Here is a 24,460-nt window from a genome sequence, read left to right on the forward strand (position 1 = left end):
CAGGTCCGGTTCTGTAACACAGCCTGCAGCCCGCCACGCCCGGCCTTTCCTTCAAGGGCCCCGACAGCTGTGAACCCCCAATGCCCCCGCCCCTTCTCCCTCCCTCTTTCGTTTGTTCTCTCGTGAAATTACATCTCCTCTGAAGGAGCACACACTGAGTTGGGCGGCCCTGGGCAGTCACTCAGCTCCTGGTTTGGGTGCCCCGCTACGGCGCGACACTGCTGCAGTGACGCCGCCGGGCGCTCTGCAGGCTCTGCGGAGCTTTGTGTCCACACTGTGGGAGCGAACCGGGCTCCGGCATCAGTGGGGGCAGGCCGATGCGGGGGTTGGGCTTAAGAGCGGGTAGGGGGAGGTTTTGTGCGCGCTCCGAGGGGACGAGAAGGCGGTGGCAGCAGGGAGAGAAGATCTGTTCGGACTACTGAGCCGTCGGCTCCCGAGTTTCCCCGAGCCTATTTGGCCGCACCACAGAAACTGCGGGCCGTGAACACCATGGCTAGCGAGATCGACAACCTGAACAGCCACGAAGCAAAGACGGTATGCGAGGCGTTGGGGCGCTATGAAGACACGTTGCGAGGCGCTGTTCGGGAGATCCATGTGGACATTCAGGTGTTCAAGCAAGGCGTGAGTCGGCAGGTGGATGAGGTGCTGCGCCTCGCTAGCCCCCTGGCTCGCACCGTCTCAGAGCTGCAGCAGGAGAACCAACGCCTGAGGGTGCAGCTGGAGCGTCTTGCTCGGCAGGTGGAGGCCCTTAGCCGGTCGGCGGGGCTGCCGCAAGAGTGGCAGGACGAGGCAGAGAGGAGCCCTCCAGCTGTGGGACCCAGCTCTCCAGTGCCGGCTTTTTCTGCAGACAGGTTCTCCACCCTTGCGAAGCTAGCAGTGTCTGGTCGGAGCCAAGTAAGTGCCGGCTGTGGCTGGGGGGGCAATGTAGGGAGGGTCATGAGGATGCATGAGCACTTGATGTGAGTGGATGCGTCTACACTGAGCTGTAGGTAACACGGGGGAATGTTTACAATCTTGTGCATTGAATATTTATGAGCTTTTGGAAGGTGTCTAGAGAAATGGTCTTGACTGTTATGCCAGCTGGAGATGTTTCTAATTATAGTACTACTTGGCCAAACTGAGATCTTGCTTAGAGTGGTAGCAATCTCTCAGTTGAGTGTGGTTAGAAGTAAGAAGAGACATTGTGGCAGTCTCAGCTATCAGTATTTATGTGTAGGTGAATGTCTGTATATCCTTTTAAGATTCGGGGGGACCTGTGTGCCAGCAGTGCTGTCAGTTGCCAAGCTCACAAAGGAGAAAAACTCAGCATATATGTAGCAGGTAATAATGTGCTTACCTAACACAGTGACTTAGTGTGCTGAAGTGTGACAGTTTTGAGGCACAAGTGCTGTGCTGTACTACTTTGGCTCAATTTTAGAGAGGTGTGCCCCATGCAAGCTGTCATGGTCTCCGTGTCCTAAACTAGCACAGAGATGTTCTTCCCAGTGGTGGAACTGCTTCTGTGAGATGAAGCCTTATAATGTGGTGCATGGAAAGCTCAGTTAGTGGGAAGCTCATATGGCACTGAGCTTTGTGTAATATTTTTCTAGAGCATCTGGTTCTGTGGAAGGAGCTGAGAGTTCCTGTACAATCCTTGATGCCAAGAGATTGCCTCCAGACAGTACATGATGATTGTTATGTAACTATGTGGTATTAGAGAGCTAACTTTCAAAACTGGCAGCCTATTTCATTTAATATTAATCTATATCTTGCAAGATTCTTAAAGACTTGGAGCATGGACAGTTGTGGGATTGGCTATCCAGGCCTTGGGGATGAAAAGTAAATGCTTGGAAACTAAGCTAATTTGAAGTTGTTTGGGTGCAATTGAGCAGAGTCAGTACAACATTCCAGCCCTTTTACTTCCCACCAACCCAAAAGTATTTGGCAACAGCTGGCCAAATGAAAAGGCAAAGCAGCCACATGCAGTACTGTTCCAATGCTATTGTAGCAGTTGCTGCCTTTTCTCGCAAAAGATTAATATGAACAGCTTACACAACTTCTAGATCATTTGTTTGTTTGTTTTGTTTTGTTTTTTTTTCCTCCATGGAGCCAGCCACACTTATTACATTGCAAGAAACAGAACTAAGCTCAATGACAGGGAAGGGATAAGAGGAAGTGGTGCCTCATACAACTCATCTTCTCCATTGCCACTGCCTATTTGTGGTGGGTACTCCATGCTCTGTGATAAGGTTTGCATTGAGGCTATAGCATTATCCAGCTTTAGATAACAGTCTAGGCTGAAACACAGAATGTGCTTTTGTTTTGGCTGGAACCTTCTTACTTAGCTTTGAGGGTTCAGGGAAGATCACAAAAGTACTGTTAGCTCCCCAGTGTCCTCCCAACAATTTTCCCCGCAAGGATGGATGCCTTCCAGGGTTAGCATAACTGACTGTAAAGGAATCTCAGTACTAAGAACCATGGGAGATGCAGCTAGAACTACACGCACCAAATGCATGCAGAGATTACAGTGTTGATCAAAAAAATATGTAATGTGGCTGTGCTCAAATGACTAAGGAACAAGCCTTGATCACTGTGTTGGTCACCCAGTTTCTCTGTGGTAATGAAAATATTCCCTGAATTGTCTGAAATTTCTATTTGTGCAACAGAAGCACTTGAAACAGAGTACGATTGTATGGGAACTGCTGAATCACGGCCTGAACCTCTGATTGATCACCTGAGGTGAGCAATGAGTCAGCCCTGGGAGAACAGGTGAAGGCAATTCACCTGTGCTGCTGGAAGGGGTGGAGCCTGGCTGCACCTCTCCTAAACCCATTTAAGAGCTGACTACCAGGGGGGAAGGATCTCTTCTGGAGATCCCTTCTTTGGAGTTTTGCAGTGAGTCCAGCATGCGGGTAAGCTTTCTATCTATTCTCTTTTTGTTATTATAATCTGCTTTGCCAAACTCTCCTGTTTATTTCATAATTGTAACATCTTTATATTCATTGAAATACAACCATAAATGCTACTGTGTTTGTTTTCAGGTAAATTAGTGGTTGTGATAATAACTGATGAGACTTCCATCCACAGTAAATGCTTATATAAGTCTGAGATAGGAGAAGCAAATAATATATTTCTGGAAATAGCAGTGAATAAGAGTACTCTTTTGCTCCTGAAAAAGGTTTATTGGTTGGGTTTCTTTCTGGTGTGTAGTTGATGTAGCTCTTATCCCAGTAAGGAGTCGAGTTCTGTTCCCTTCAACGCTTCTATCAAAATACTCCGGTTGAGAGTTTCTTTCTCAGGGTGAAGATTAGGTATTGAAGATTCTGAGCATTTTTTTTGTGTGAACTGTTGTTTTCTAACATTGCTAGATTACTTTTAAAGGTGATTTCATTGAGAAGAAAATGTGGCCAAGGTGTTCTGAGCATAATTAAATAGTAAGGGCACAAATATCCTTTTATATAATATAATATAATCTTTGGCTAGTGTCTGCTACGCTGTCCTTGAAATCTGATATACGACAGTCTATGTGCTCATTTAGATGGACCCAGTTGCCTTTCTGTCTATCAAGTGGGGTAGACTAACAAGATAACAGTTTATTAGCCCCCATTTCGTGCATGCAACACAGCAGTGACAGTGTTACAAAGGATTTGTGTTATCTGCCCGTGATTTACATTGTACTCGAGACAGGGCTCTCCAGGTACTGGAGAAGGCTGTTTTGGGGGCGTAGAGTGGGGAAGGGAGTGTGTTCTTCGTACTTTTGCTCCTTGTCTTGTCTTCTGTCTTTCCCCCTCCCCTTTCTGAGGTTTTTTGTTTGTTTTTTGTTTTTCTCTCTCTGCGAACATTTCAGTTCTGCAGAGCAGGACGGTTCAGAAAGTAATTTGTTAGTTCTAGTATCAGGTGGTCATTTGTATCCAAGGTTGTTACACTGGCAGTTTTATTTGCCCTGTTCTTCCAAGAGATTACACATGGAAAATTGCTCACCTTTCCTTTTCCATCTTGGGTATGGATGGATTAGAAATCTTAGTAATGAAAGGAGAATCGCTTTTTGTATTTGCAGTGCTTTAGTAAACCCACTTGTTCAGTTGCTACAGCTAGATCTGTAAATTTGTTTTGACTTAAACTTCAGCTAAGTAGATTTTTCTGAAAAGTCTGAACTATTGAAACTGAATAAAGATGAGATCTCCTATCTCTTTAAAAATGAATAAACAATAACCAAGTATGTTTAAAAGTACCTCTGTGGAATGTTCCAAGGTCTTTAGATTATAGCTGCTGAGCTGAGAGGGAACATCCAAATCCAGCACGGACAGTAGCCAGTATACAAAACTAATGTCAGAACTGTAGGGATTGGTTTAAAATTATTATATGTAAAAATTTGGATTAGTTTTTGCCTTCTGAGTTAATTTTTCTTAAAGCATTTATGCAGCACTTTTGGCACATAGATTTTTCTTTTCCTTTTTTTTCTTTTTTTCTTTTTTTTTTTCTTTCTATAATCATTGGAGCCAGGAAGCTGGTGCAAGGCTATTGGATAGCATAAGTTCTGGAGCTGGAACTACATGGATTGAACAGGATTTTGAGTTAATCATTCTGCAAACTGGATGTGATTTCTAATTATAACATGGTTACATTTTTAAGAGAGATACATTTATGTATCAAATAATACTAGCATAGTAGAGGCACTCTTGCGTGAGACTGGAACACTATGTTAATATGTTCTGTGTGGTTTGGATGGTGTTGAGCAAATTGTAGTGTGTATATATATATGTGTGTATATATATATATATATATATATATAACAGGATAAAATCAGCATTACTTTAGAAGTAGTACCAACTTGTTCCAGTGATTTTTGTCAAGGTGAAAGAAAAGGACCTTGCTTTCTTTTTTCCTATTTGAAGATGTTTCTTTCCAAAAAGTTATCTGCTTCTATGGTTTTATGTTTTTATTTTGGCAAAAGATTTGAGAATAGCTTTTTAGCTATTCAATATGAGACTTGTTTTTGGACTCGGTGATCTTTGTAGGACCCTTCCTACTGAACTGTTCTGCTCTATTCTGTCCTTTTTCTGTCTGCAAGGAAATACAGTACGAACTTGACTGAATTCTTGTGTTTCCATTGTTTGTAGAAGCACGATATTCTGAGTTCTGTTCTAACTGCACAATAATTTGCAACACAGTGAAGATCATGTTTCATTTTTTCAATTACATCTCCTGACAGGTCATTAGTTCTGTACTTTGTTTCTGACAATTTTTGGTCAAAGCTTTCGCTGCTAGTTACCTGTAATGTCATTCTCAGCAGCTAGCTTTGCATATCTTCTGTGAAAAACAGGGAGAACAGCATAGAGGTACCTTTAGCAGCTAAAATAGATAGTTTGCCCATTACAGTCAGTGTTTGTGGTGTTGGGAAGGGTGTATCTGTTGGATACAAAGGCTGTGGAATTCTAAGGGTAGAGGACAGATTTTAGTGAATTAGAGTGTCCCCCTCTTCCTTCCTTCCTGATGCTTAGTTTTTCACTTTTTGAATGTGAAAATTGTGGTAGAGCGCTGGAAATTTCTGATCAAATCTCAAGTTTGGAGTATGTACCTATGAAATTCAGTTTCCATCAGCTCCAGAGAATTTTGACTGATAAAGGCAGTAGGAAAATTATCACTTGCTTAGGTCCTGCTCATCTGAAGATACTGAGTTGTTGAGTTAGTGTCATATAAGCATCTGTGATTAAAAGGTCTACAAACATGTCAGCCCAAATTCTTATCAGGCTGGATCTAGATCAGCTTGGCTTTCAGATGGATAAAAAGAGATAGTACATTTCCACTTTCTTCCAATCTAGCATTGCTACCCTGAACTTAAGCTTCCTCTGTCTAGAAATTTACTCTTACCTTGAATCAGGCTAGTAAATTGCACTTGTCATGATGAATCAGTAAGTATTAGTCAGTTCTTCCTTGAATAGAAAAGTCTGCTCACCTAGCCTTGCCTATTTTTCTTGGTGTGACCTCTGGAGAAGCTGTATATGTAGATTATAGGACTTATTTCTGTCAGCTCCAAAGTCTGGAGAAGTTTGAGATTAAAGGTGGTAACCCAGACGCATTCCTTAACTATGATGAGTCTGTCATGTAAACAGTCTGCTGATTTCCAGGGATTGAAGTGCCTGATAAGAGTCTTTAGTTGGCAACTTCCCTCAAAGCTGAGGAAAATATCATTTAATCGAGAGCATAAAAACTAGGAAAACTATGTGTTTTCTCTTCAAAAACACATTGTTTGTAGATTGTCCTTGACTCAGCCCAGCAGTGTGCTCTTGCAGCTCAGAAAGCAAATGGTATCCTGGGCTCCATTAGAAGAGGGGTGGCCAGCAGGGACAGGGAGATGATTGTTCCCCTCTACTCTGCTCTTGTGAGGCCCCATCTGGAGTACTCTGTTGAGGTCTGGAACCCCCAGTACAAGAAAGATAGAGCTGTTGGAGAGGGTCCAGAGGAGAGCTATGAAGATGATCAGGGGACTGGAGCACCTCCTCTACAAAGACAGGCTGAGGGAGCTGGGCTTGTTCAGCCTGGAGAAAAGAAGGCTGTGGGGTGACCTAATTGCAGCTTTTCAGTACCTAACGAGAGCCTACAAACAGGAGGGGTGTGTCACCACCCTCTGAGTGAAGTTATGTTTGAAGGATGAATTTTAAAGCAGAATCGCAGAGCTGTAGCTGTGTGACTGAGTATGCATCCTTTGTTGAAGGATTTCACAGAATTGTAGGGGTTGGAAGGGACCTCCAGAGATCACTGAGTCCAACCCCCCTGCCAAAGCAGGTTCCGTACACCAGCTCGCACAGGTCGGCATCCAGGCAGGTCTTGAACATCTCCAGAGAAGGCGACTCCACAACCTCCTCTTGCAAGCCTCCTTCTACCTGCCAGTGATTATTAGAAAGGATGAGTTCTGACCTTTTTTGATGAGAAAATCTCACATGTTTGCAGGTGCATAATCATTAAGAATCTTTCTGCACTGTTTGTGGTTCAGCATGATGTCTTTGTGAACAAGGAGGACTAAAATTATAACATGGATGTTCTATTTTGACACTGTCAGAAAAGTCTCTCTTTAGTGTTGACAGACTGCTGAAAGGACATCTGCAGAGAACCAGCCTGCTATGGGGAAAGCAACAGAGTGATTGCCTAGCTGGCTATGATCACTTACGAAGATCTAAACAAACATTATTCATTGGTATCTGGGGGCCTGATGGCTCTCAACAGTGCTGGAGTAACTGCATGAGACACAAAGACCTGCAGTATACAAGCAGACAGATTAAATACTCCAGAAGTCAACTTGCGTTGTATACCATGAAGCCATCTCTGCTCGTGTATTTGACCAGGAAGTTTGGTAGTTCTGTTTACTTCTTCTTATTTTCTTGCAATTCCTGTAAGTGTCTTGTAGGAATAATTCCGAAGTTACCTGAATCTTCATTTAGGTGATTTGTTTGCCTGTTTTGTTGCTGTTTTATTGTGATATAGTGTGAACACCTGCTGAAGCTATAAATGTAGAGTTGTTTTCTCTCTTGTCAATTTTTTAATCCAGGTTTGCATCAAAATAAGGTTTTGTGAAAAATGCCTCTACGGTTTTTCTTCAGAGGTTACTCCATGTGCAAAAGCTTTCTAATGCTGTTCAAGGCTGCTGCTTCAAGCTGAGCGGTTGGTTACAGAATACTCCTGTAATCTGACAGTTTCTCTGTGCTCTAGTAGAAGAACTGAGGAATAAGTGTAGTGCAGTTCTCATTAATGTCTAGCAGCCTTGATTGTCCTCCCTTACACATCTCACTTTTTCCCATTTCTGATGTATCAGTAATCTCTGTATGCAAAGCACATAGAGGCAACTGAGGAGCTTGCTTTTATGAAAATTCCTCTTTCAAGAGGTCTCTAAATGAAAGATATCCCACAAAAAACAGTGGAGCTAATAGTGCTTTTGCTTGTAAGAGAATTTTAGATTTTTGGACCACTGCTATTTTAGGTGTATATGAAACCATACTGGGGCATGAAAGAAAGTTCAATTGTCCTAATAGAGCTATAAGGCACGTTGTGTTAAAACTTGTGGTTGTGTTTGGTTTTGGCTTGTTTTTACAAAGCAGCACCTTTTACACATTTTAACAGTAAACAGACCAAACTTGCCTTGTTATGTAGCCTCCAGACCTTTATCTAGCAGAGCACAGAAGTGCGTATGTAACTCCAGCAAGATCACTGACTCAGAAACAGTCAGGAGAAGTAAACTAAACCTATTGTCTGAAAAATACTGAGTAAATCGAGGTTTTGCTTCCAAATAAATGGTTAAGTAAATACCAGATACATTCACCTATCTTTTCTCATATATAGATGGAAATTTATGTCCTCTGAAGCATCTCAGATTTCCATGTGCTCCTAGTAAGGTGGACGCCCTTACTTTAACACCAGTCTTTCAGACTTTCTGATGAAATAAAAGAAGTAGAACAGGAAGATTTGATCTGGAGTTACACATCTCACATTTCTCTCGTCTCTCAACTATTAGACAGGGTCTTCAGTTTATCACAGTCGCAGTGGATACTGATAGCTTTATCTAACAAAAGTGGACAATCCCTGCTAGTTGTATGGGGCCTGCTGGGACAAGTATGTGAGGATTGATGTGAGTTGTACATTCCAGTGTTCCGTTTTCAAGTTCTGGCCTTTGGAATTAAATAATTCCTCCCCTCCTGTATCGTGATCGCTAGTAAAGGAAGGCCTGTTCTTGGCTGGGGTTTCTGGATAATTTAACTTTTGATGCTGTTTAAAATTTAGTTGTGTCCATTTTCTGTTCTGACAGAGTGTAGACCTGGATGACCACCACAAACCTGAGTTTAGAAGAGTTTGTAGTTCTTCCATCATTGAAAATGGGCATCAGTCTTCATCAGGTAGGAACAGGGCAAGAACTGAAGGATTACTTTAAAAAATACCTGATTCTGGCAGTCATAGAGCAGCTTTTGGACGTTGGAATCATTAAAATCTGAAATGGTTTCAGGATGGATTTTGTGCTGCGGCTGTTTATTTCCTAATTAGGAGTCTAACTTTTAATGTTCAACTTCAATGTTAAGCATGCACTGTGTTGTTTCATAAACTGGAGACTATAATCTCAGTGCCCCCCTGATAATAAGATCAGCTATTCTGGGTTCCATTATAGCCTTACATCTCAAAACATCTTGCAAATTACCAATCTATTTAAATCATCCTTCACTGGGGGCATTTGCTTCTGATCTATATTTTAGAGAAAACTGAGGTGCCCAGCATTTTGTGAAACTAGAAAAGAACAAGGATGCTGATTTCTAATCTGCATCACGTGGCTGGGTTGCACAGAGGAAGAGGAGGAGCTTACCAAATGTAGGTGCTAATGAATTAATAATCTGAAAAGGCTGTTTTTGCTGAATGTCATGCAGGACAGGTACCAGGATTGTACTTCAATTTCTGCAGGGTGCTGTAAATGGTATAATGTCTCAGAGGGAGAACTGGATAGAATACTTTGACTTGTAAAACAAAGTTGTTGCATGGAAATTTGTTTGTAATTTTATTACAAGTATTAAGTAGATTTATTTCCTTTCTGCTTTTCTCTTATTCACCAGGTCAGGCAAAAGCCTCCCATGAGCTGACCTCTTCTTATATGTCAGACTCTTCCCCTGAGGCCCATGCTCCTGCAATGACCTTACAGATGCCCCACCTTCCTGTTACTGCAGTAACCAGAACATCAGAGAAGTTTTCAGGAGAAACTGTTCATTCAGCAGGAACAACTAGTGCATCCACTGGCCTGCTTGGGCAAAACCAGAGCAAAAATGAGATGGCATTGAAAACTTCTAACCAGTCAGGTAAAATACGGGGATAAAAAAAGCAGTATGTTTTCTGAAGCTCTGTTTCATTTCATTACTTCAAGAAACTAGGGACGTGGAGATTGTCCTGTAACCTGGAAGTAATTATGTAACCTTGCTTCTATGGCTTCCCTTTCATAATGGGATGCTCTGATTTGTAATATTGTGGGTCCTAGTTGGAGGTTGAATTTATAATGTCACATCTTCTGAGAATTTTTGTTGCCTAATATAATTGAGTTCACAGTGCAACCTAATATTCTAGTACAGTTACTGAAGAAGTATCTTGAGAAGTTAAGGGAGTATTTGCTAACAGGTTTAAAAATTGTTTGGAGGGAGGAATGACTAACAAGTAGACAAAGTTACTGCAGAATTTTATCTGTAAGTTAAATTTTTTAAAATAAAGCTCATGTCATTTGATTTATAGTCAGATAATTTGTCTTTGGGCTGTATTTCGTGTGTGTTTAGTGTTGGTGATGCTTTATTGATCAGAAACAGTAGAGATAGATCAGATGGAATTGCCAATGAGAAACAGAGTATTTGCAGTTTCATCTTTCAAATTTTATCATATTCAAGCTAAGAATGTAGGAAAGCATTCCTCTGTTGCTTCCCCTCCCTCCCTCCCTCCCAATTTCAGTGAGAACAATGACTTCATCTGCCAATGGAGGTGAGTATTCCCACCAGTGTATCCTTATGCAAAGCATTTTGAGAGGGATTCTGTGTTCCATATCTGGGGGATTCAGATCTGAGCATCTAGTTCCATTTAATAGGTACGTGACAGTATTAAAATCGCTAACAAGATTGCGTGCAGATTCAATTTTCTGGGTATCGTGGATCCTTGTTTTAGTTTATTGGGCTCTCCATCAGTTCAAAGCAAGTGGGCACCTATGTATATTTGCATAGTGGTATGCATGTGTAATGTTAGGCATTCTCTACAGTGGAAAACAATAGGTGCCAGAGAAGAAGGTCAGAATGCAGTTTCATTGGTGAATGTCTCAGATAATCGGAAAAATGTGACTGAATGCAAGCTAATGACAGCTGGAAAGTACTGGGCCCACTCTGGATTTTAAAGCAAATTTATCTGAGCAGAAGAAGAGTAAGTAGTCTGCATGTGCAAATGCGTAAAAGGACAAAATGCCTTTAGGACTTTTTATTCCAGTAGGAATAGACGACTTGAGCTTTATCTAAAGCTGCTTCTGATTTATATCACCAAGCTGTTACCATTACACAATGCACTGGCATTTCACAGTGATCTTAAATCGCACTCCTCCCCAGCTTAAAACCTGTGAGATTTGTACAGCTGTTTGGCAGTTGTTTGTGGTTCCAGATTTGCTTCTGTATGCTGGCATTTAATGGAGTGTTATAAATGAGATGTCTAGTTGATCTAAGTCCTTTAATAGGCCAGCAGTTCAGTGCCTTCATAGAGTGATTTGGACAGCAATTAGGTTGAATTGCTTCCAAGATGTCAGTCTTTCATCTTTGTCTATGTGAGAAGCCTTCCATAAATGAAGAAGCCTTGTACAAAACATTTTGGCTTTAGTTAGTGTTAAATCTGGACAAGTCACTCCATTCTCCACATTTGTGGTGCCTAGACTCTAGTATTGGGCTCTAAGATGGAGAGCACAAAAGATGTAACCTCAAAAGCAAGAAGAGGAAGATGCAAGGTTGATTTTGAGCTACCTTTGGAGTACATTCTACTTTAAAATTAGAAAAGTTCCTAGTGTAAGTTAAGATTGGGTAATTTAAATTATGCTGTCAATTGTGGTAGACATCCCAAATGTGGTAGACATGCCAAAATGACTGGTGAGCTAAGTCATAGCACACTTCTCTCCTTTCAGTGAGATATCCATAGCTTTATGCCCTCCTCTAAGGTCTGCACAAGGGCCTAGAAGGACCCAGTGTTCCCAACGCAATTTCACCAAAGGCATTTTCTCATAGTCTTTTCTGGCCTGTTAACACAATCTTTGCTGTACTGCAACAGTGTTGCTGTGGGAATGAATCCCTGGGGAAAATCTTTCCCCGGTTTTTAAATTTATAATAGGACCTAGACAGAGGCCTGCTACTTCTTACTGCAGTGGGTGAAAAGCCGTGCATGACTGTCTTACCAGGGAATGATTTGAAAAATCATGAGGGAAGGAGAGAAAAATGTTTCAACGTTAATACTTCTTTTTTTTTTTTTTTTTTTTTTTTTTTTTTTTTTTTTTTTGTACAGTGAATGCCACGTCTGTCACTAAGCCTGTCTCTACTGCAAGCTATGAAGCAAGTAGTGGAAACAAAACTGGTGAAAGGTAAGCATTTATCTTGATGTTTTGTTAGGCCATTGTGTTCTGTATATTCTTGATGAAGTATCTTGCTGATTTATAGAACAGGTGAGTCCCGGATGCTGTAATTTAAACACATTAAAGTTTGTAAGCCTCCATGAGAGCTTTGTGGAGCAGAGATGAGAAGGAAAGAGGGAAAGAAAACAAAAACCAAAACCAACAATCAACCTTTTGCAGAGCAGTTTAAAGCAGACTTAATTGTGGATTTCACTTTTTTTTTTTTAATGTGCTACTAGCACTATACTACTCTGCGGTGGATTTTTGTTAGGGGAAGAGAGATCTCAGGCATTTTGAAAATACTTTTAAAAATAGTCAGATGTGTCAGTTTCTGCTTTGAACTTGTATTTTGAAAACCAGCAAATGACTGCCATCAAACATCCATAGTTTGGCTAGACTAGAGTTTGGTTTGTAGATAAACGCATTGCAGGATACAGAAGACTTCTAGCTGTCTTTTTGGAAAAAAAAAAAGTTAGCTTTTTTTTTTTTTTTTTAATTAATACAGTCACAGTTCCTTAGTATAGTGTTATATGGTATGGCAATTACTACAGCCGTAACCAGGCAATCCTGGCATGCAAAATATGCATCAAGAAAAGGGAGAGAACAGCCAATTTAAATCTCTTAAGTTGAGCTTCTTCATGCCTTGAAAATCATACAGATTTTGACATAACGTTTCTTCCAAGTTTGTTCCAACATTTGATATACCAAGCACTTTGCAGATCTTGCTGTCAGGAGAATGACCTCCAGATATATCAGAACTTAACAGTAAATTCAGTGTCACACTCTTTGCTTCAGTTTGTGCATCATGGGGAGCACTTTCAAAGCTAAGCCTGGCTTACTTCCTTAATTCTGATGAAGTGGTTTACTGCTCAAATAAACACAAATGAAAATATAATCCTTTATATTAATCATATTTTCAAGTTGCAATCGGTGAAGCAACACCAATGTGCTAAGGATTCTGTGTACTATAACTAAAATTTTCAAAATTACTTCCTGAATTGCTGTTCAAGTTTATTTTTAAAATGTGAATTAAATCTTCTGGGAAACGAACAGTTGGAAGTTAAAGGGATTCAGTACTTCTGTGTCTCCACAACTTTTGCTTTAATTTATGTGTTTTCTTAAAGGTGTTGCTGTTCTTCTACTCTGGGCTGTAAAGCCTTTGTGGCTTAGCTAACTATGTCTCGTGCCTAAAAGTACCTTAAAACTTTCTGTACTTGAGTGCTGTTGTCTATTAATAGAACTTCAACCTTCACTTAAATTACTTTTGACCCATTCACATCCTCTTGAAGTTGCTGTTTTGACAGGCAACCCCGGGCATTTATGCTGACTGCTGGCACTGCAGAGTGCTACTTTTATTTTTTCTTTAACCACATAGTTTTCCTGTAATTCTTTTCTAGTGCAACTGATAGTTACTGTGGTGTGACACCCAAGCCTCACTCCTCTCCTCCTACTGTACATCGTCAAGTTGAAAGAAGGCGAGAACTGGTACGGTCTCAGACACTTCCACGAACTACAGGAACACAGGCCAGGAAAGCACTTTTTGAGAAATTTGAGCAAGACAGTGGAAAGTATGTCACTCTCTTACATCTCCAGAATGGATTTGTTTATGGGAAACTAATTTGTTAATTGTTGCTAGCAGAGGACAACTTGGTGGGAAGACTCTTACAGTGTAGAATTTTGAGCTCAGGGGGCTGTAAAGTAACGTACAGATTTGCCGACATTGCAAATTGAGCCCTGGAAATTTACAGGTACCAATTTCTATCTTTGAAGTTGTTTAGTTGAAGAAGCTGATGCCTTTTATTAGGAGTGTTGTGAAAGCTGCCTTCTCTTCTTAAAATAAGAAACTGAGGATCTTTTGTTGTCATTTGTTAAGGAAGAAGAACAAGGACTACTCTTTATACATCACGATAAGGGCATGATTTAAACAGAAGAAGACTCAAAATCCTGGCTTCAGTGAAATGAAAATTTTTTTTATTTGTGGAACCGGCATGTTGAAATTTTAGCCATGTGTTTCTCAAATATCATCTGATCAGGGAGTGAATCTGGGCAAGGTTGCATTATATGTTGCTGACAAGTAGGTTTAAGTTATTCTAGAATGTAATTTAATCTGGTCTCTGTTAATTTTCCAGAGGAAAAGGACAATCCAGACCTAAACTGAAGAGATCACAGAGTTTTGGGGTTGCCAGCGCTAGCAGCATTAAGCAAATTTTGTTAGACTGGTGTCGCTCAAAAACCATAGGATACAAGGTGAAGACATTAGCACTTCCAGCTCTCTTTTTCAGAAGAACCTACTCAAAAACTGAATGTAAAACATGCTAAACAGTGAGTTAACTTCCCCCGGTGTCATGGTGTTGTGACATCATGTTGCATGGGCAACACTTCAGGACAGTCATTGCATGAATGAGATTTTTTCTATGTCTCTCAAAGCATTGCAGCAGTGTTTGCTCTGAAAGCTGACATTTCCATGGTTACATATGTGGACTTCACTATACACATGTATTTTTCTTAGATGCAGACTGTGATTTTTGCATTCTCATCGCGTAAAGTCTGAACAGTATTTTTCCAGTACATAGAACCTGTCTCATTTTGGCTACACAAAAGACCAAATTATTCTCTTCTGATTTTAGATAAGTGAATTTTTATTAAATATTTGAGAGAGAATCACAACATGTTAGTGAATTAATTTCTGTAAGGCAACATCACAGTAGATAAGAGAATTCAGTTGCTGAGATCTTCAGTAATTTTACCTGGCCTTAAGCCATAATTCCCAAAGCAGTTTCAAGGGGAAGAGAAAAATTTTCCAGTTTTGTTTGTGTTTTTTTTTTTTCCCCAGTAATGCATGTTCTTCAGCATTTTGTAAAATGTGCTAAATCACAGTATTTTCCAGCAGAGCTAATGAACGTGACTGTTAGTTGTTAAAGAGGAAAGTTGGATTTCAAATTTTGTATGATGTGAAAGCAACACTAGCAGAGAACCAAAACATACTTTGTTTCATTCTGGCAGTTGAAAGTAACAATAAACATTAGTTCTAAGAAGCAGAGTCTGTAGTAGTAGAAATACTGGAAGAGTTAGGTCTACTCTGTATAATAAAGAAGCAATGAATTAGGCCTTACTGAGCAGCAAGTAAGCAGTTATCCAGTATTATTTATCACAAGGTGAACCATTTTTCAATTATAAATACTTCATAGGCATAAGCAATGTCCTCATTGTACGTCGACACTGAGCTGGTACATCGGGCCTGCTCCAGAGCTCACTGAGTTTCACGAGATTCTTCACAGTATTTTACTAGCTTTTGGGATCAGGGACCTTGAGTGTATGTTTGCTTTGTATCTGGGCATGTCAGGCAAGAGGCCCTTTCTTCTCAGAATACAATTAATGTATTGGACATGCGCAGAGGGGAAGGAAAACCACAAAGCCTGTGCTCTGTTACTCTAGTCAGTGGGAGAACAGGACAGAAAACTACAGTGAGTGAAAGCAACTGCTCTTCCATGTTCTCCAGCTCTGCATTAATGTGTGGTTTTTTTTTTTTTTTTCATTGTGACAGCACATTGATCTCCAGAACTTCTCCTCAAGCTGGAATGATGGGATGGCATTCTGTGCTCTTGTACATTCTTTCTTTCCTGAAACTTTTGATTATAATAAGCTTGATCCAGCTAACCGCAAGCAGAACTTTGAGCTGGCTTTCACCATGGCTGAGTGAGTATTGCCTTAAATCTCTCTGAAGTGCTTGCAGTTCCAATCTCATGAAGCTGGACAGCAGTGAAGAGTTTAATCATTCTTTCTGTAGATCCTATATCATTAACTTAAGTGTGTTGTGCTAAAAAATAAAGCTCTGCACGAAGAATGCATAGAACAGCAACTGAAAATCAAATGTGTTTTTGCCAGACACAGAGTAGCTGACTGGAGTCCCATGTTCAGAACTATCTTTGAGTGGTACTTCAATTCTGCTTTCTCACTTCTGTGATCCTAGAAGCAACTGCTAGAACATGTGACTGCTGCAGCTTCTGTTAGCAGTAGGTTTCACTCACTGCATTTTACCACACATGATATTGCTAACAAGACTGCTACTGCACAAAGCCATTAGCTTCAAAGGATCTCTGGAGTCCTTAATTCTGTTGCTTCTCATTGTTCCCTGATGCTGTAAGACTGTACTGTAGTTTTGATCTTACATTTGTATGCATTACTGGCTTTTTCAGTATGTTGTATGAGTGTATGTGCAGTCACTGGATTTCAGTTGTGCTCTACATAGATGTAGAAATTCACAGCTTGCACTTGTCACACTTCAAGGTGCCTTATTAACATCTGCTGCAAATGCTTGCCTTCCAATATTTGGTAGTGTGTATTGATAAGAACTTCATTATGATGGGATGCTGCTTTTAAAAGAAAGTAGCCCTGGCAAATATATTTTATAGAGGTTATTACTGACAGAATATTATTTCTCAGGTCATGTAAATGACTACCTGGAAAGTTCCTAAACCGTACATATTTGCATTCTCTGGGACTTACACAAGACAAAACCCAGAGTGTATATAGCCCAGCCCATTAGAAACACAATATAAACAGAACAGATTGCATGACAGAAGTAATTGTTAACAATCTACTGGATGGCTGTGTGTTGGTAAGCGAGACTTGCATGCTTTTATCTTGAATGATCTATGTTTAGCTGTCTGAGTAGTTTCCAGAAAAAGAAAGTTGCAACCTGTAGATTGAAGTACATTTTAGATATTTACTGTCTCTGTTGTGATTTTTACATTGCCAGTGGGTGTGCAGTATGACTTCTGTGTCCTTGCATTTCTTAATTGAGCAGTTTGGTTTCTCTGTTAGCTTCTCTGCGGCCAAGGAATGCTGAGTAGAAGCCATGTTTGGCTTCTACTTACATTGATGTTTGCCTAGGTCTGCAAAAGGTTATTAACAGGGAGGAAAGTTGTTCAATTATCAGCCTGCCACTTCATTTATCGTGTATCTTTATTTTTGTATGGATTTTAGTATCAATGACAGTTAATCTTTCACATAGGCTATCATTAGCAAATTCTACTCATGCAGAATTACAGGGGTTTGCATCTGTGGAAACTGATGCTCAGACAAACTCAGTTCAGCCTAGTGAATGTATTTGAATACTACATACCTGTAATACAAATAAATGCAAATTACTCCTCAGTCTGCAGAAAGATTTATTCTGCATCTCTTTTATGTATTACTTGGGGAAATAATTATTCTGGTGATAACTAGCATCACAATGTTATGTATTTGATGGTTTATTGATCGGGGCACTGCAGTGCTCTCTCCTGATCAGATGAAGTGGAGACTAACTTTTAATTATGGGCAGAACTGATCTGACTGTGTACTCAACTGCAAAGATAGATCCCTCAGGTTCCCACAGATGCTTCTTTTGCAACAGACTGGTGTGTACCAGTTAAGATGGCATTTCTTCTTTCCCCTTCTGAAAGTAACAGGAACAAAGCTTTGGCTTTATCAATGTTGTCGGGACCATGTACACCATTATATGGTATGCATGTAATGGAAATAAGGGTGTTGTAATGGAGAGAAACAGAAAGCGCAGTACTAGTGAAAACCCTGTGTCCTATCTCTTTATTGTTCTGTAACATACTCAAAGTCAAGAGGTCTGAATTGCATTATAAAGTGACTTCTTTCCAGTGTTCAAAAGAGATAAATTGTAAGCATGGGAAACTAATTTATAAAGAATAAGGGAGAGGCAGCCAGTGCTATAGTTTATGTAGAACTTATATTTCTAGAAATGTAAAGAATTCTATTGTGTGGTTCTCTGTTTAGGCAAACAATTGCAGATCTTCAGCATTTCAGTGTAATTGTGCAATTAACGTTGCAGTTGCTATACCACAAACATGTCATTTAAATGGGAAAAAATTTAGTTGTAGTTACTTTGTCAGCCTTAGCTAAACTTGAGAAAACAGGCTAATGAGTTAACCTTAGAGGCGTAAAAGGCCAACCACTGTATACTACTTCTCTCTATGTTTGATTTTTTTTTTTTTAATTATTGGGGGAGAAAGTGTTGTTTGTAGGTTTTTTGTTTTTCTTTTTTTTTTCATTTTGTTTTTCAAGTAATTAAGAAGTCTTAATGGATTTGTCCATGTCAATCATAAGAAAGGAAACTTGAATTCATAGAGCACAATGCATCCAACTTTTACCGACAGCCCACTGGGACTGGACATTCAACTTGTGGCTTCTTTGCCAATCCCACTTACACAAAACACGATTTGAATCTCAGGCATGTTAATATATGCAATGTCTCCAGGAAAATCTGTGACCCTTAAAGGGGAAAGAGCAAGCAAATTAACTTTTGGAATTGAGTTTTGTGTGAGGGTTCATAGAATCACAAAATGGCTTCAGTTGCAAGGAACCTTAAAGATCATCTAGTTCTACCTCCCCCTGCTCTAAGAAGGAATGCCAGACATTAGATCAGTCTGCTTACAGCCACACCAACCTGATCTTGAATGCCTCCAGGGAATGGAGCATCCACAACTTCTCTGGACAACCTGTTCCTGTGCCTCACCAACCTCTAACTAAAAAATTTCCTCCTAATATCTTACTTAAATCTCTCTTATTTTAGTTTGAGACCATTCTAACTCCTTCTATTACTATTTGCCCATGTAAAATATTTGGGCTTTTTTTTTTTTTTTTTATAAACCCCCTTTAAGTACCAGAAGGTTGCAATGTGGTCTCCTCAGAGCCTTCTCCAGGCTAAACAACCTCAATTCCATCAACTTTTCTTCATGGGTGAGGTGCTTTAGCTCTCTGATAATCTTGGTGGCCTCCTCTGGATCCCCTCCAACAGCTCCATATATTTCTTGTGGTGGGAGCCTTAAGCTTGAACATGGTACCTCAGATGATGCCTCACAAGGGCAGAGTAGAAGGGGACAATTGCCTCCTTTACACTGCTGGCTGCTACTTTTTTTTGAGGCATTCAGGATGTAGTTGACCTTCTGAGCTGCAAATGCACACTGCAGGCTCATGTTGAGCTTTTCATCCATCAGAACCTCCAAGTCCTTCTCTTCATGGCTGCTCTTAATGAGCTCTTCTCCCGGTCTGTACTCATGTCTGGGATTGTCCCAGAGAAAGTGCAGCACTTTGCATTTGGAATTGTTCAACCTCATTTAGTTCACGTGGGCCCACGTCTCAAGCTTGTCCAGGTCCTTCTGGATGGCATTCTTTCCTTCTGTTGCATCAACTGCCTTGCAGAAGTTGAGGTAGATGACATCAGTTGCTCTTCCCTTGTCCCTATTCTAGCACCTGGCAAATTATTTATGTAATTTGTGAATCACAGTTTTTTACACAAATAAGCATACACAAATTTTCTTACACATCAGTGAGTTAAAATGACACTACGGCATTTTCAGATGGTTACTCTCTGAACTTAAAATATATACAACTCTCAAAATTGAAGTGTGCTTTTACCTCTATTTCAATCTAGCAATAAGTAGAAGGAAAAGTCAAGAACTTGAGCATGCACACAAAGAGAGACATTGGGTAAGAATTATCTACAGAAATTACCTCTCCTTAGCTGTGATGGCGTCTAAACTGTTCTCTTATTGCCAGAAAAGGCTCTCAATTATTGCTGTTAGCCATAATGTGAGCTCAACAGCTCAAATGCTTACTGTCCTTGTGATTTTTAATCCTAGGCTTGAGCAGATCTTTCTTTTTCTTCACAATGCTCCAGATCTCAGGCTTATGCTCTCTAACATGATGGTCATCTTGGAGAACAATCCGAGTTGCTCATGTAAGGACAGGGGAAAGCAAACAAGAAGAACCTATGGCCACTTTGGCTTTTAATGAGCACATATGATCTCATGTTTTCCTATTGTTTAGAAGTTTTCTGTTTAATAAGTAGAAAAACTCATAGTTTGCACACTCATTTTGCCCTGTTTACTAAGTCTTGGGCACAGGAATGAGATTATATTACGTGCCACAGAAACATAGGACAGTGAAAAAGGCCGTACAAGATTGGGTCAGATCACAGTATAGAGGAAAAGAGGGGAAGAACAAGTATTTTCCATGATCGCTAAAATAACAGACTCCAATATTACCTCAGCCTGACCATTTCACTGTTCCTGATAAATCTCAGGATTTCTTATATCCCTCAGTGATGCTCAACTCAGAGCAGCAAAGAATCTTGGAAGTAGTTACAGGCTTTGGCTTTAACTCTTGATTTGCTGAATCTGTTTTATTATTACTACAGGAAAATGGCTCACTGTGATCGTCTGATAGAAGTGGATGACATGATGATGATGGGCCACAAGCCAGACCCCATGTGTGTCTTCACTTATGTCCAATCTCTGTATAATCATCTACGACGCTTTGAGTAAAACCATCACCACCCATCCAGCCAGAATGATCAAGTATATTATGCTAATGGGAAGACTGACATTTTGCAAATAGAACACTGTTAGTTCTTGCAAGCATGTGGACAGTGAAAAGCATTCAATTGTATTTGCTGACTGAAATGTTGCTGAGCAGTGCCTATGTACTTTTGGTGCTAATAGTAGGTTTAATTTTTAATATTCTTTCAAAGGTTACAGGAAGCTATATCTCAGCTCCCGTCTCTGTTAGAATTACAGAATGGCTTGGGTTGGAAGGGACCTTAAAGATCATCTAGTTCTAATCCCACCGCTGTGGGCAGGGTTGCCACTCGCTAGATCACGTCGCTCAAAGCTCCAGCCACCCTGGCCTCGGATACTTCTGGGAATGGGGCATCCAAAACTTATCTGGGAAACCAGTTCCAGTACCTCGCTGTCTTCATGGTAAATAATTTCTGCCTAATATCTAATCCAAATCTCTACCCTCTTTCGGTAGGGTAACTCCTTGTCCTGTTGCTACATTACTGGGCTAGAAACAGTTTTATACGCTGACAAGTAATTCTGCTATGAAGATGTTCCCTCCTAAAAATACAGGTAAAACTCTAGGAGGCAGCTACTTCACTTCCACTTCTTTGCTCAGTATACCACAGAAGTAATAGACAGACAAGAAAAATCCTCTTTAGCAAATTTAGCAATATTACCCCTCCACCATCTCCATCCTACTTCAGCGAACGTGTGCATGCACACATGCACATGTGAAATAGGCACTATTCTAAGCTCTGGAGAGCAGAGGTCCAGCGTGGACAGGAATGAAGCCTTTACAGCTTGTTCAGTCCCCATGTTCTCTCTCTAATGTGGCCAGGCAGTGTTCCAAAAAAAAAGTGTGAAATACGTGGGAACTCTAAAATGCCTTGGGCTAGTATCTGGTTTCAATTAAATTAATGTTAAATCAACAGTGTCTCCATTAACTAGAGTGGGTTTGCGCCAGAATTGCTAGACATAAAGTTCATGTTTTATCTTTTCTGATTTTCTGTTTGCTAAATCAACGTAGCTTTGTTTTCCCATTGAACACTGTAAACAAAAACACTAAATAAGCATATATTTTTTTTTCTAGGGCCTTTTAATGTATTTCTATTCTAAGAATAGTCTATATAAAGTAAAAACAGCCAGCCACAAGCCCTCAACTCATGCTGGAGAATGGGTTTTTAACCTGCATTTAATTATGCTCTTTGTAGATAGTTACAAAGATGACTTTGGCTCTGTGTTGATGACCGTTTATAATAAAACATATCAAATGTTCTTTAGAATTACTGCTTCTTTATAGAAGGATTTTATTTTATCCTTCCTTTCCAGTGAAGTTTACTTAAGAAACCATGAATGAAGCAACCGCTTTATCAGACAAAGTCTGAAAAGAAAAAACCATGTAAAGGTAGAGTATAAGCTAACTGCTGAAGAGCTGGATCACCAAAAGCTGTTCGCAATGTGCCTAGCCTGTTTCTTCAACACGCTGGAAACAGCTTGAAAGCATGTTTTAAATGTGCATCTTAGTATGTTTCTGAAAGATATGTGATTAAACTAGTAGTAATCCCAGGCACTGCTCATACAGGTTTAGTGCAAGTGGACAGAGGACAGGCAAGGTGTTTGTAATGTGTCTGCCATTGTCTTTGGTTCTTAACTTTCTTGAATGATCATAGTTCTGATGAATAAATTGTTCCAACAAACACTCTGTAAAGATGAACAAACTGTAGTTGTATTTTGGAGAAATGATCAAATTAGGCACAATGAGAAATGAGTCTGCAGTAGGTATGTGATGTGCATATTTCCATTCTTATAGCAGAATATTTTTCATTGACTAGCAGAGCCAAGTTCCACTGCAGCTATATTACTGGCAGCAGCAGCTTTATACATTAAATTTGTACACAGTCTCAGGTCATGAATGATTGTCCTGTGTGATTTGAGTGCTGAGGACATGGTTAAGTGCTTGGCCAATTTTGGTCTAGTAGCAAATAATTATAAAAAAGGAAATTCCAGGCATAAGTAGTTTTGCCAATTCATTAAGGGGAATTAAGGCTTTTGCTACAGTTTAGCTTGTTCACATTTACCCAAAAGCTATTTGTGCAGTTTCCAAAATTTCTCCCATTTTAAAGAGATGATCATAAAGGTATCTTGCCAGCTGGGGAGTAGAAGACAGGTTTTAACTCCTGATGGTTTGTATATAAGGTCATGATAGATATGGTATTATCGCATAGTTATAGAAAAGTACAGTGCACTAAAATGCATTAGAGAATGCCTGATCTATAATATATAGCCTGGATGAGATTGTATGATTAAATTTAATAATGTATGTAAAGTATGCCCCTGATGTCTTTTTAGTGTTTCTAGTTAAAAGTAATACAGTGTGTATGAATATGATGGTAAATGTATTTAACATGAATGACAAAGGAGCAATATATTAAGTCAGCATATTGTATTTTACACAGATGGAGTGTCTTGGATTTTTTTTTTTTTACAGTTTCTGCACTGTATCCAATATTCAGTACTATCTCAGTTTATTGGCATCTTTATCCTACTTCTAAAAGCTGGATCATTTATTTTTTTTTTTATGTCAGATTTTCAAAATACTCCTAGCAGAGCCATTACCTACTGTTTAGGTGATTATATTTTTCCTTGTTAAAACTTTCAAAACCCTCGCACTTTCAGCCTTTAAACACATTTTGTTCTCTTTAGTCAGTGTTGTTGTTTACAAGCCATTTCTGAGCAGTTTTGCCTTAGAACATAGCACTGAAATAAACTACATGCTGGAGGATTAACCTACAAAAGCTGTGAGTAATTCTGTTCTTAAAAAGCAATGCAAGTGACTCTCTATCTTATTGTACTTGCCATATATGAAATTAATAACAAAGAGAAAAGGATAGCTGTTAAAGATGCCCACTGAAATCTAAGCAGTGCAAGCATTTTCTTAGGCCATAGTTCACTGCCACTGTCTATTTGATTTTCACTTTTGAAAAAGTATCTCCATAGGTGACTTTCAAGTAACCAAATCTATTGACCCATCCTGAAGGCACTGCATCTGCTACAAATAGATATTATTACAGTAAGATTAAAATGGTAGCCCAAGCAAGTCCAAGGGATCTATCCCAAACCTGTCACTGGCAGAGGTTTCCGATTTGTTGAGAGTCTACAGCATCTCTGCCTCCAAAAATCCTGGCTTCTAACAAGGACTTGTAGATATAAATGGTGAATGCCATTAAATCAGTACTCATAAGACAAATAATGATAGAAGTGGAGGAAATATTCTATGAACATAGAAGATTCTTGTTTTATTGAGCAAAGCAGCAAGAAAGTTCTGATTAGCCTACACATTCTGGACTGAGGGAGGAAATACAGGTAAAATTCCAGTTCTACTTTATCTGCATTCTGGTTTTGATGCTCTCCAATGGAGCACTGTCATGAGTGCTGACTGTAGTAGCAGTACCAAATACACTGCTGGGATCATCACCTGATCAAGCATTGATGGAAGTAGGGAAGAGATTGGGACAGGGCCCTAGGAAAGAATATTCCATGAACTTAAGCTTTTTAGGGAAAAAAAAAACAACAAAAACAAAAAAAAAAAAAAAAAAAAAAAAACCCACAACAAAACAACATTCACTTTTAGAACTATTCCTCACCTCTGGTTTGTTAGTGTTACCGCAGTGTTTTGCTAATGATGAAACATTAATAATGCTTTTATGGAGGGAAATCGAACACTCAAGCTAAAGGCTTAGCTGGTTTTCAAAAGTATACTTAAGCTGCCATTCCAACTGCTGATTTTGTCTCAATATACACTGTTAAAGAAGTTATCACAGAACAATCCAATGGCCTGGTTTGAACCTTATGAACAGGAACTGTCAGGCCCCATTATATTCTACGTAAACCTATAGAAGATTATGTCATTTCAAATTTGTTCATGATTCAAAAAAAGCTTAAAAAGGACAAAAATCAGGCTGCATCCTGTAATTCCATCAAAGAA

At 39.7% G+C, this 24,460-nt stretch overlaps 2 protein-coding genes across 2 annotated transcripts in view; one reads left to right on the top strand and one right to left on the bottom strand.

The window, feature by feature from the left end:
- Positions 1-24,460, bottom strand: part of FBXO39 (F-box protein 39) — a 46,170-nt gene that overhangs the window by 11,823 nt on the left and 9,887 nt on the right. The window lies entirely within an intron of this gene.
- On the top strand, positions 363-20,473 carry SMTNL2 (smoothelin like 2). The gene is made up of 8 exons (XM_048967008.1): positions 363-894; positions 8,777-8,864; positions 9,567-9,806; positions 12,016-12,091; positions 13,519-13,689; positions 14,251-14,368; positions 15,666-15,817; positions 20,334-20,473. The coding sequence occupies exons 1-8, from the start codon at positions 490-492 to the stop codon at positions 20,458-20,460; spliced, it is 1,377 nt and encodes a 458-aa protein (XP_048822965.1). The 5' UTR covers positions 363-489; the 3' UTR covers positions 20,461-20,473.

The sequence above is a fragment of the Lagopus muta genome, chromosome 20 (genome assembly GCF_023343835.1).
Source record: "Lagopus muta isolate bLagMut1 chromosome 20, bLagMut1 primary, whole genome shotgun sequence".
In the NCBI taxonomy this organism is placed as follows: Eukaryota; Metazoa; Chordata; class Aves; order Galliformes; family Phasianidae; genus Lagopus; species Lagopus muta.

Bases quoted from the DNA above. Each gene is read 5' to 3' on its own strand.
- SMTNL2 (XM_048967008.1), top strand. From the start codon at position 490: ATGGCTAGCGAGATCGACAACCTGAACAGCCACGAAGCAAAGACGGTA. The intron at 8,865-9,566 runs GTAGGAACAGGG...CTTATTCACCAG, and splicing joins TGGGCATCAGTCTTCATCAG to GTCAGGCAAAAGCCTCCCAT. The intron at 14,369-15,665 runs GTGAAGACATTA...TCATTGTGACAG, and splicing joins CAAAAACCATAGGATACAAG to CACATTGATCTCCAGAACTT.